The sequence below is a fragment of the Tachysurus vachellii genome, chromosome 4, assembly GCF_030014155.1.
Source record: "Tachysurus vachellii isolate PV-2020 chromosome 4, HZAU_Pvac_v1, whole genome shotgun sequence".
Taxonomy (NCBI): domain Eukaryota; kingdom Metazoa; phylum Chordata; class Actinopteri; order Siluriformes; family Bagridae; genus Tachysurus; species Tachysurus vachellii.
This window is the reverse complement of record NC_083463.1, coordinates 14271540-14283854: the sequence shown is the minus strand read 5'-3', so window position 1 is coordinate 14283854 and position 12315 is coordinate 14271540. Positions and strand designations below refer to the sequence as shown.

At 38.9% G+C, this 12315-nt stretch overlaps 1 protein-coding gene across 3 annotated transcripts; it reads right to left on the bottom strand.

Moving 5' to 3' along the window:
* Positions 1-137: 137 nt before the first annotated feature.
* On the bottom strand, positions 138-12241 carry rereb (arginine-glutamic acid dipeptide (RE) repeats b). 3 transcript variants are annotated; one of them, XM_060867891.1, is made up of 17 exons: positions 11799-12241; positions 9856-9904; positions 9539-9663; positions 9300-9399; positions 8344-8442; positions 7178-7258; positions 6932-7085; positions 6715-6807; positions 5975-6171; positions 5513-5686; positions 5296-5406; positions 3937-5123; positions 3522-3738; positions 2760-3414; positions 2380-2520; positions 2087-2264; positions 138-1015 (listed from the first exon to the last, which is right to left on the bottom strand). In XM_060867891.1, the coding sequence occupies exons 1-17, from the start codon at positions 11822-11824 to the stop codon at positions 982-984; spliced, it is 3621 nt and encodes a 1206-aa protein (XP_060723874.1). In that variant the 5' UTR covers positions 11825-12241; the 3' UTR covers positions 138-981. The 3 variants fall into 3 exon arrangements, with proteins under 3 accessions (XP_060723874.1, XP_060723875.1, XP_060723873.1); XM_060867892.1 differs by lacking the exon at positions 9856-9904; XM_060867890.1 differs by lacking the exon at positions 11799-12241 and having other exon boundaries at positions 9856-9978.
* Between the last annotated feature and the right edge of the window lie 74 nt (positions 12242-12315).

The following is a 12315-nucleotide window of genomic DNA, read 5'->3' as shown; positions in this document are numbered from 1 at the left end:
AAAAGCACAAAAATCTTCGGAAAAAACAAACAAACAAACAAACAAACAAAAAAAACCCACTAAAATAACTTTCACAAAATGCTGGAGGGACTGTTTAATCAAACCACTCAAACATTCAATACACACTTCATAAAAGGTTACTTTCAGTATTCACTGGTTTATTGTAGAAAATACTGTCTTTTTGGCTTTTGCGTAAAGAAAAACATTTTGACATCAGAAGTTTGAGTAATGTGATTAATAATTCTAACTGATGTCCGTTTGAGCACAAATAATGACACTCCACTAATGGTCACAGATAGCTTTATATTGTTACTTATACATAATACTTTATCCAGAGATATATGACATGGCGTCAATTAATTACTCATTTGTTATTAATACAGTTTCATTTGTATTGCAATAAACAGTCCAAAAACTATTCTCTCTCTACTGTTATAGACTGATAAGAGTGTTCCCTCTAAGATATAGCTTAAAAAGAGAAGGTTAAAGAAAAGCTATGATACATATGAATTTAAAGCATGCACTTACTGCACACAGGTTCTTTTGTCTTTTTTGAGTCCAAATCTAACATTAAAACACTCATTTACACATGTAATATATTATTTGATACACATACTATGTACAGTATTATAGAGTTGGTTTCAATAAAGTTTTAAACCTTAAGCTGTATTGTGGATATTCGCGATACTGGACAGCACCTTGCAAATACTAAATACATCTAGTGCTTTAGCACAGCAACAATTTTACAATAGAGTTCATTTTTATCAGTAAAAACTGCTAAGTAATAGACATGCAACAAAACAAGGTCAATGTGCTTGAAAAAAAAAAAAACCTGTTATTTCATACAATACCATAAAGTTGGTTAGAGTCACAAGTGCTGAAAGGGAGTAAACTGATTCTGTACATGGTTCCTGCAGAGAAGAACAGCTCCCACACTGAATACAAAAATCACCACATAGTCCACAGTGTATATCAACCATTTCAAGGCTGCTTGTCTCCCTCTTTCTTCAGACGGCTGTTGAGCAGATAAGAGCATTTTCTCATGTCAATTTAAGAAAAGGTCCATCAAAGAAAATATACAAGCCAACGTTATATAGACTATATTAGCCATATTTTAAAATACAGACCACAGTGTGTTGAGTGCTGTTAAAGTGACTAAATTATAAATCGTTTTCAGAAAAATCTTTCCCCTTTTCTCTATTTCTGTCCTGGTGTCTTAAAATATGAAATGGAATATAACTAAATGAATGCAACTAAAATGCAAACCATTTTTAAAAAGCATGTATTTGTATTTTTTTTGCTTACTCACACCTGAATATAAAATAATACGATGCTTAATTAAAATGATTAAATCTGGTTGGTCAGAAGGTTTAGATTTAACACCAACACTGACAGCAGCTCTGGCTTTAAGGCAATAAATCACAGGTATATATGACCTGCAGGGTGGATGCTCCATGTGAATGGATTTAAATGTATGTAATTGTTGATATGAATAATCAAAAGTTGTCTTTGCCAGGCAGAGAAAGCTGCAACATTAGGTTTTACATAGGAAAGTTTTAAAGGCATAGGGCTTTATGCTTTGCTTTTTTAGGTAATACGGCAATCTGTATATTTGTCTTATCAACTTATAAGTTATAAGTTAAATAATTATAATTATAAGTTAATTAATTATAAGTTAAATAAATTATTATATGGAAGATTCCAAAAATGAAACAAGCTATAAATTATATAATAGGATGAACATGTCATCCTTTAATTCAAGATCCTTTATTTAAAAGTGATTTACATTTAAAATCTTTAACAAATGTAATAAGGGTAATGAAACATTTGTGTTGGGATGTGTTGTTATGTGAACAAAAATAATCAACTCTAGTGTATTCACAGTAATGTCGCTTCGCTTTCCTGCACTACAACCTATAAATAATTCTACAAATAACAATACATGGACTAGAACATAAAAGGTAATTGATTTAGGAATCAAATGATCAGATGAATTAAAGAGTAATCTGCACTTGGGAGTGACATCAGCAAGTTAGACTGAAGAGTAATAATTTTACTGAAAAGTCAAGCTAAAGACTTCACTCACCTGTAGTAGTCTTCTTGGCTAGGGATAGGCGCACCATGCAGATGTGCATGTCCATGTAGCCACTGCTGTTCCAGTGCCAGTCTCTGTAACTCTGCTGACTGAGCCTGCATGGCCTGCAGCTGATGTGCAGCTGACATGGGACCCAGTGGTCCAGGTAATTCTCTTGGGAATGCTGCTCCTATAGAGATAGAAACAAAATAATATGTCATACAAGCAATATGATATTATATATTATAGAAATTAATATACTCATATATCATATACTGTGATTTTCTACAATCCTGGACACTCACCAAAGAGAGGGTGCCGCAGCATGTCGTGTTCATGTGGCAACTCACTGATCAGTGGGTTAGGAAGTGCACCTGGTGGGTAGGGGAACCGAGCCAGTGGGGGACCTCCTGCCAACGGCTCTACCAGAGGGTGGGGCCCTGAACCTGACAATAGATGAGATGACAGCTATCTATCTCTGATATCTAAATATTTTTTATATATATATTTTTGTGTGAGTTGCTAGGAAAGGAAATATTGCAAGTCACGTCACAGGCAGAAGAGGCCCTTAAAAATGACCCCTACAAATTTTTCCTGTAAAGATCTATCTAATGTCTATTATTATCAGTAATATCAGAAGTTTATGATTATCACATGGCACTCTAATAAGAACCAAGATTCTCACCCTGGTTGAGTGGGTCCTGCTGGTGCAGGTGGAGGTGGGAGTGGATGTGTGAGTGCTGGTGATGGTGTGGTGTTACATTGAGCATCTGAAGTCTGGTCACAGGGTCTACAGCAGTTGCTGCCATCCTCTCAGCATGGAGTCTCTCTGCAGTCAGACGTTCAGCATATGTTAACTCTGGCCGCACCATGTTGCGCTCCATGACTGGGTGGTATGGTCCAAATGGGTGGGGTAGAGCCAGGGCTCCATGGCGGCCCAAATGTTCCATGTGATTGTGGGATGGATGCAGAGGTGTCTCCAGCTCAGGTGCTTTCATCTCAAATCCCGGTTTCATTCTCTCACGGATCTCACGCTCTCGAAACTCCCGAAGAGCAGGATCAGCTGCGTATAGACCCTGCATGTGATAGGCCAGCAAGTGGTCAGCAGGCCCCAAGGGTGTGAAGAAGGCATGGCCACCACGATGGCTGCCGGGCGACAGGACATGAGGCCGTGCATACTCGCTGAGTGTACGCAGAGCTGGTGTATCAGGCCCGAGGTATGGAGGGACTGCGGCCACAGCTGCTGCAGGCGGGGCCTCGAATAATGGCCGTCCTGGTGCCATCGGTCCAGCTATTTGCAAATCACTGACACGACCCTCATGGGAAGAACTGGAGGCTCGCTGCAGTTCAAAAGGAGAAGTAAATTTTAGAATTGCATATTTCAGTCTGAACAAACACTGTGATAAAATGGGTACTCTAAAATAGCAAAGCAATCACAGACACTTACGGAAGCTTTGTCCGAATCTCTTTCTCTCTCCCTTTCTCGCTCCCTCTCACGCTCCCTCTCTCTTTCTCGACTCTGACGGGCACTCTGCTCTGCTTCTCTTCTGAGTCTTTCAGCTGCCTCCTCCCTTTTCTTGGCTAGTTTTGAGTTGGCAAGAGGGGTAAAGTAGAGGTCTGTGCGAGCACAGGAATTGTAGCCTCTGTTCAGACGTTTGATGAACCTGTTAATAATATAAAACAGTCAATTTAAAGAATTTACAAATAGCTCCAATCATCTCTGTTCAGGTCTATCAACCATGTAATAGTAATAAGTAATGTTGTGGTGTCAAGATTTTATCACTCGTTCAAAAGGCTTTATCAATTCCAAGAACCGGAGACAACAATTGTATATTACAAGACACTAATAAAAATAAAAATACCTGGCTGACTGGCTTGCATGGCTGGGGATATTAACCACGGTGGGTTCAGGTGAGGGAGTCCTGCGGGGAGGAGGAGGTGGGCTTTCACTGTTCTCGTCTTCATCTACAGGCTCTTGTTTGATGGTTACATTTGCTGGCACAGCAGGCACACTTGGTGCAAAGGAAGTGGATGGCTGTGGGCCCGGAACTGCAGCAGAAGATGAGGACAGAGTGAATGGAGTAGCGGATTCAAGCATAGGACGATTCTGGGAGAGCAAAGGATCAGGACAGGCTGAGGTTGCAGGGTGGCTTGTAAGATGACTTTTGCCTTGATGGCTCTGGGTCTGAGTCAACACAGGTAGTGGAGGCTGAGCATGAGGCTGTGGCATAATGTGCAAGGGAGGGGGTTGAGAGCAGGGAGGGTGCTGCACAGGTAATGAGGCCAGAGGTTTTAATGCTGGAGGTGGAGGCAGATTGGGGTGGATCTGTAGGAATGGTGGAGGAGCAGGAATTGGAGGAACGGGCTTGTGAGTGGAAGGGATAGGGGTAGTTGGTGGTGGCTTGATTTGAGATGCAGATGTCAGTGGCAGAGAAGAATGGTGGCTATCCCGTTGAAGTTGAAGAGGCTTAGGACCAAATCCATGAGAATGATGAGCACTGGATGGATGATTCATAACCTGGCTGGAGTGGTGATGATAATGATGAGCAGATGGAGGAAACGACTGGCTTTGTCCTGGACCTGGTCCCTGGAAAGAAGAGAGACTAGAGGGAGGCTGGGATATTAGAGGAGCCTCCATGCCCCTTTGACTCTTCCTATGGGCAATGACAGATGGATCATCCTGGGAAATATCCACAGGGACAACGACCCGTGAAGTGGTGTTGGTGCTGGTGGTGGTAGTGATATTAGAAGATATGCTTGATTGCATGGGCTGAGGTGCCATAGCAGGTGGGGTCTGAGAGGGAGCTGGAAGAATAGCTTCTATAGTGGTAACAGGTTGTTGAGATTGGCTCTGTGTCCCAGCTGGAGGTGGAGGGACAGGGGAGTCTAAATCACTCTCGTTGGCTGGTAAGGGGCTGGCGAGGCTTGGCGAAGAGCTGCGGTTGTCCTGGTCTATGTCTTTTGTATCGCTGCTACCATCCTCATTAGCACTGCGGCTGTCTGAGCTTTCACCTTCACCCTCTCCTTCTGACTGAGAGTCTGGAACCTCCTGAGTAAATGAGTAAGATAAAATAAATCGATTTAACTATTAAATGATAATATCCTTATTTTACATTTCACATTTTTTCACATATTAAAAATAATAATAATAATAACAACCATGTCTAAAACTGTACACAATACAGCTATTTCAGTCAAATGTCATTATGATGCCATCTTACTTGATTCTTGGGCCTTTTCATAGTCTTTCTTTCTGGTTCATCTGTATCTGGTGCAGCGTTATCTCTCTGTCTCTTAATACCCTTTACTAAGGATGCTTCCACTTTTATCTTCTGAAATGCATTAAAAAATGAAAGCTTAACTGTTTTCAAACAATTCTTGTATCTTTAATAATCTATAATAATAATCATCTATAATTCACATGTAAAAAATGATCACCTTTCCAGGCTTCCCAGCCATAACCTTAGCATCAGCACTGGAAGCTCTGGTTGCCATAGCAGAGGAGCCAGTTCTGGAGGCATGGCCACTAGCTCGGACTTCGTCATTGGGGGGAGGCAGGCCTGTATCAGGGCTTCCTGTCAGCCTGTTCCGCCCACTTCTCAGGGAAGACATCTAGAAGCAAGAGAAAGTGTCATTTAAATCTGCTGTAATAGACTTTATTGTAACTACTTTGAGTTTAGGATTCACACAAAAAAACAAGACACCAGAGAATATTTATTTGTAAAAACATTGAATATCTACATCTACTACATTTAATATGTTTTAATTAGACAATAAGCTCAATTACCTCCCAACCGTTATTATTGTTAAAACAGTTAACAGCTGCACAATGTTAATAAACTTTATTTTATAAACAGTATTTGGTGTTAAACTTGAACTGAAGACCACTGTTAAGCTTACTGATGCTCTGCTGCGGCGTGTCTTCATTCCCTGACGTGCACCGAGCCCTTCATCTTCGTCTCGTACAGGTTTGAACAGGTAGGGTGGGTCAGCTGGCTTGGGCATAGGTGGCAGCCGTCTATGTTTGCTAAAGTGAGCATGGCAGGTGGTACATAACAGGACATTGTCACGACCTCCAGGAAGCCAGTCTTTAGAGCCTGGGAATAGTGTTATAGTCAAATAGCACAAAAATCACCCAAATGTACAGAACTGCAGTGTAATAAATGTAATTAATAATATAATAAAAATTAATTAATTAATAATAATAATAAAATCAATTATGTTTCACATTTATTCATGAGTTGTTCTTTCACATTTCTTACACATCCATGAGATAAACTCAACTGTCTAAAAAAACAACAACAAAATAAATATTGACTTTGCACAGTGTCCAGAGTTGTGTATAATGTTTCTAAATCCATTTTTTGCACTATAACTTTGTAGTGCTCAAGGTGGTTGAGCAATGTAACCATCGCTCTGTGCCAGAATGTTTTACACAGGTAAAAGGTGCAAAATTTAGTGGTATACAAAGCAGTGTTTCTACCTTACAAGAACATTCTATTAGGCAGAAAGGGAAAAAAAGACACCAATACCAATACCTTCCAAAACTATGATAAAGTAAAAAGTGGAGATTACACTGTCCACAGCAACATGGAGGAGAAAATAGCAACAGATAGTGCTGATAGAAGTGATGTGCTTACTGGTGGTTAAACAGTGGCTGCAAGCTTGTCCTTTTTCCCCCTGCTCACTGTCCTCACTGTCCATATCATCCTCACTGGCTGAACTGAGCTCCACTGTGAAGCACAAATGAAAGACAGCAGACATCAAGTAAGCTTACACTCAGTATTACACAGTATTTCTAACTCTCACCAAGACATTACACACAAAAATGCCACTTCGGTTCAATACAGAACTCACTGGATGAGGTGCGGGAGTTGTTGTTGGTGGCTGCTACAGCGTTACGGGTTTTGACCTTGCGAGATGCAGGCTGCCTGCGGTGCTGACGCTGATGTCGCAACCCCACAACTTCAGGAGTTTTCTTCCAGTAGTAGTAGAAGGTGATTAACTCACCCTGAGGGCAAAAGTGTATAATAAAAATACTAAAATATTAAACTCATTCCATTCATAGTTTGGTAAAAGTAGAAAAAGCAGAATTGTTCCTACCGTTTTCTTACTGGGGAGAAGCTCTTTGCGGATCCTGAAGAAATTTTTGCCATACTGCCTGAGACCTTTGATAAATCTCTTCTGTAATTAGAGGAAATCGTAAAAGGAAATTCTTAACATGTGCTTGGTATAAATCTAGTACCCTGTTCTTTTTGAACATTTTAAAGCTAGGAACACCTATCAACAACAAAAAAATTCACATCTTTTTGTATTAGCAGAAATAGTTTTCTGTCAGACCATTTTCTTTTGACCTAACTTGCATTGTGCTTGATGGACAACACGGTATTCTCATTTGGCCTTTTCAGGTGCCATAACTCCTACACTGTGATATGGTGATGAATCTTTTTTTTTTTAATTCTCATGGTCAGTCAGTCTGCCTTTTGTTTTGTAGCTTAATAACTTTACTCAAAGATTGATGCATGACACCAAGATAATAATAAACTGAGGAGCACTCGCCATATGTCACAAACTGCACCATGGTAAATGCTAGACAATATTCTACCCTACGATAAATTGGCATTAATAATTATGACTCTGAATTATATCCTGTTATTTAAATATAAATGAGCTTCGTCTAGAGCATTTTATTTTAGTTTGTTAGTTTTTTAAAAAATGTAATTCTAAATCCTAAGATTATGATGCTCGTGTAACATTAAAATAAACCGTGTTTAATTTGTTTGTCGCTCAAAATATGCGTCATAACTGCCGACTTGCGAAATCCGACACACAGAAGCAGACGCATTTTTGGTTTGCTGCAGCCGGCAAGTTAAAGTTTTGATGTCATGAATACGAAGAGGACTCCATTAGACATTGAACATTTTATTTGAAAGTAACCTTCAACCCAGCATCTTTTTTGTTAAGGTTAGTTCAAACTGTTCAAAATATTTTTGTTTGCCTGCAGAAATAAAATTTTGTTTACTCGGTAGCAGTTCATTGATTTCATAAATGCAACACACTACAGTTTTTTCTATACTTTCCATAAAGTTAAAAAACGATATATGCAGTGTTATCTTCATTTTAGATGTCAAAAGGGTTTTGTGGCTCCCTGTGTTTTTTTTTCTGTGGGAAACGAGTCCAAATGGCTCTGTGAATGTGTAAGGTTGCCGACCCCGGTCTAGAGTATTAAGAACAAACAGGAAGAATCATACAGTAAGAATGATAATTACCACTTCATCGTCTGACCAGCATTTCTCGATGAGCTTAGGGACCGGTTTCTTCACCAGGCACTGAAGAGCTTTGGCTGCATCATACTGGCTTTCATGGAGCTGAAGGAGGTAAAGAAGACCTTTTTCAAGACCTTTTTTAAACAACCATTCAGTGAAAAACAGAAAAACAATTTTCTTATCAATTTTCATATAATAACTGTATATATGGCATAAACATTACTTGCCTACTATAAGGTCAGTTACAGTTAAGCTAAACAGGTTAAACAGGCTAAGCCAGAATACTATGTAGAATACTACATACTCTCGGTATGACTACACGGTTAATTATCTGTTCCATAGCATGAATAACTTGTTACTAGTTAAACTAAACTGAATTTCATTATGCTCCATATGCTATGATTAAAAAGTTTCTTTTTTACTCATGAAAATCCATAGTAATGAATATCTGCTGTACAATAAACACATATATAATGGGTCCCATTTATTTATGTCTCTGAGACATGGTGAAAGTTAGCCACTTAAAACCCCAAATCTATTGCTCATTTTAAAGCATACTATTTAGTAACTACACTCAAACTATGAGCAAAAAGTATGTAGTTAGGAGAGTGAATAAGGTGTTTCTGGCTTCACAAATGGGTTCTGGGAGTTTGAGATTGCTAATATAGATGATGTTTTGTCAGTAGTCGTAAATATTCTTATACTTAACCAGGACAAAGAATCTGACATTTCAATATAGATCCTGTGCTATTTTCCTTATATGCAGTAAAGCAATACTGAAAAAATATCCAGCTGCCTCTCACTGTACACTTAAAACTGAAAGGGGCTGGGGGTCAGTCTAGTAGTGGTGATCCCTACTTTATCAGAATTGCTAAAACATCTGTATCTGTATGATCTGTATGAGGACTATTCTAGATACATGACTGCAAATGTATAACAAAAAAAATTAACCAACTGACCGTGTTTAATGCATTCAACGTGGTGTCATCACGGGAGGCTGCAAGACAGCCATCCTCTGTTGACCCTCCATCACACATCCCTGCAAATGCTGCCATGCTCCTGATTATAAATAAACAATATGATTATGGATATGTCTTAAGCATGACAAATACTGAGGCCAAAATTCAACAACTGTCACACCTATAGATATTTGGATTGAAGTGAGTAGGTGTAGCATGGATCTGGAGCACCCACTCACCTGGCAGCTCGCAAGTACATGAGAAGGTCACAGTCATTGACTCCTGGTGTCCAGACTAACTCCTCTTTCTCTGTCACCGAGTCTATACCAGGAGTAGGAAGTGGCTGCAGCTCAGGGAGTTTGGCCTGCGCACGTGCAAGCAAGCACAACCACATACAATGCACACAATAAATATGACAATTACAGATAAACACACATATATGTGTTTAAGATTCATTAACAGCAATGCACAGTTAAAACGGTTATAACTAATGACTAATCCATGATTTTAAATCACTAATCCCATATGCTCATGCATTAATAAGCCTTTTACACACCTGGTGACTTGGACCAACTCTAATCTCCCCTTGCGTGCTGTTCAGCTGCCTAAAATGCAGAAATCCTTTTATTCCAAAAGCCACCCAATCCCAATAATGTTCTGCCATTTTAAAGCATTGCAAATGACATTGATATGTAACATGACACTTGAAAAAGTACTGAAAATAAAAACAAACAGAAGAAAGCACATATATTTAGGTTTCAGTGTTGACCAACAATGAAAAAACAGTCATTTAAACACTAGAAATTATAAGCAGGATAAAACTGAGCAGAAAGTTTAGGGTCTTGCTCAAAGACCTAACCATGCCAGTTTGGTGCTGGTGCTGGGATTTCAACCTAGACCTCCTAATTTATAACTCAATGCATTCACCACTGAGCAGCACAACTAGTTTAGCGTGTTGCAGTGGATTCAACCACCGCCACTGCTTAGTTGCGGTTAAGGCTTTGGGTTATGAATCAGAAGGTTGTGTGTATAAATGGCAGCACCACCAAACTTCTCTGGTTGTGTTCTTGTGCAAGACCCTTAACGTTCAGCTCAGTTGTATCTGGCCTAAAAAATTCAAAGCATCTCCCAAATGAGCAAATATACTATAATGTACTGGATGGCATTATGTAAGATATCACAATTCTTTTCTGTAAGCATGTTTACATTTTTATTGTGCATTGTAAAAGTATGTTATTGGCAATCCAGTTGCCAGAAATTCACTGTAAATGTACAGTCATTTTTATAACGGATCATGTTGTACATATGTTTACATATATACCTATCTATCTCTCTCTCTCTCTCTCTCTCTCTCTCTCTCTCTCTCTCTCTCTATATATATATATATATATATATATATATATATATATATACGTGTTTATATATATATATATATATATATATATATATATATATATATATATATATATATATATATAAACACGTTGTACATATGTTTACATATATAACTATATATATTACATGCTGTACATGTTTACATATATAATTATATATTAGATGCTGTACATATGTTTACATATATAACTATATATATTACATGCTGTACATGTTTACATATATAATTATATATATTACATGCTGTACATACGTTTACATATATACCTGTATATAGTACATGCTGTACATATGTTTTAAGACGCAACTGCTGTATAAAAATTCATTTTTATTTTAAGTACATTAATTAGTTTTCTTTACATTCTATGTGCGCTATAGGACGTTATGTTATAGACAGACACACAAATGTAACTGCTTTCAAACACACACAAAGTTCGAGCTGCGCCATAACGGGCGCTTCCTTTAGCTTTCCACCCTTTAAATCAGCTCGTGTTTAGTGTTAATCACAGCGACTCATTTGCCTATCAGCAGTCTGGACTTTAAGCATAAGTCCCGCCCATTCATCTGTCGCAACCAATCAGAGCCCGGCGGCATCGTTCCCTCCAAAGGTTATATAAACAGGGGCTTAAACACGTAGAACCTCTGCAAATCACTCATTTCTAAGATGGACGTATATATATAAATATATATATATATATATATATATATATATATATATATATAAAGCACAACATTTAGTGTTAAAGCCAGAAATACCACGAAGCCTGAACGTATTATACAATTTGGTGTTTTTACAAACGGCACCAAAAACAGCTAATGCATGTTAATAATTTGATCATTAATATTAAGCGAATAAAACTTATAACCGCGATGTTCTCCGTAAGTCCGAACACGATATATAACGATAAACAGTGGTTGTTATTGTGCCAGAGTGTTAGACGGCCTGCACTTAGCGTGTGTGTAGCCGAGCGGTTCAAGCTGTCAAGTTCACAACCATCTATATTTACAGCAGAATGCTAAAGTACTTAGCGGAGGCTAATAAAAACACCACCATACATTAAATAAAAAAAAGACGTCGATAAAACTACAAAAAAGCCTACAAACCTTCTCGGACTGAACAGGTCGTCCATGACGGGAGCTCTTTCTGTTGTGTTTACAGTTTGTTTTCGTTCTGCTGCGGCCCAAAACTATGCTATTACGCCTATTTCATAGTAGCTCCTCAAAATGGAGGCTCGGCTGAGAGGATTTTTTTTCCCCGAGCTCTCAGGCGATGACCTCAGCGTTCACGCGCCAGCCTACAGAGCCGCCGTTCAGCAGCTCACTGAGCATGTGCCGCTTCTAATGGGATCAGCTCGGCGTCCGGAACAGACGTCAAGCACAAACCGAGCCTCGATATCGCACACAAGCCGATACGTCTGTACAGAGGCGTAATACAGAAAGCTCGCAATCCGCGCAGTGAAATGACTCACTAGAGGCATCAGGAACACTAATCACTTAAATCACTTCAAAATGGATGTCGGTTACAGTGCGAATGAATATCGACTTCTTCTCCCTCCCCTAGACGATCAGTTTCACACCCCTTTAACTTCCCTCTTATGTAACGGGATCATTTCAGTATACC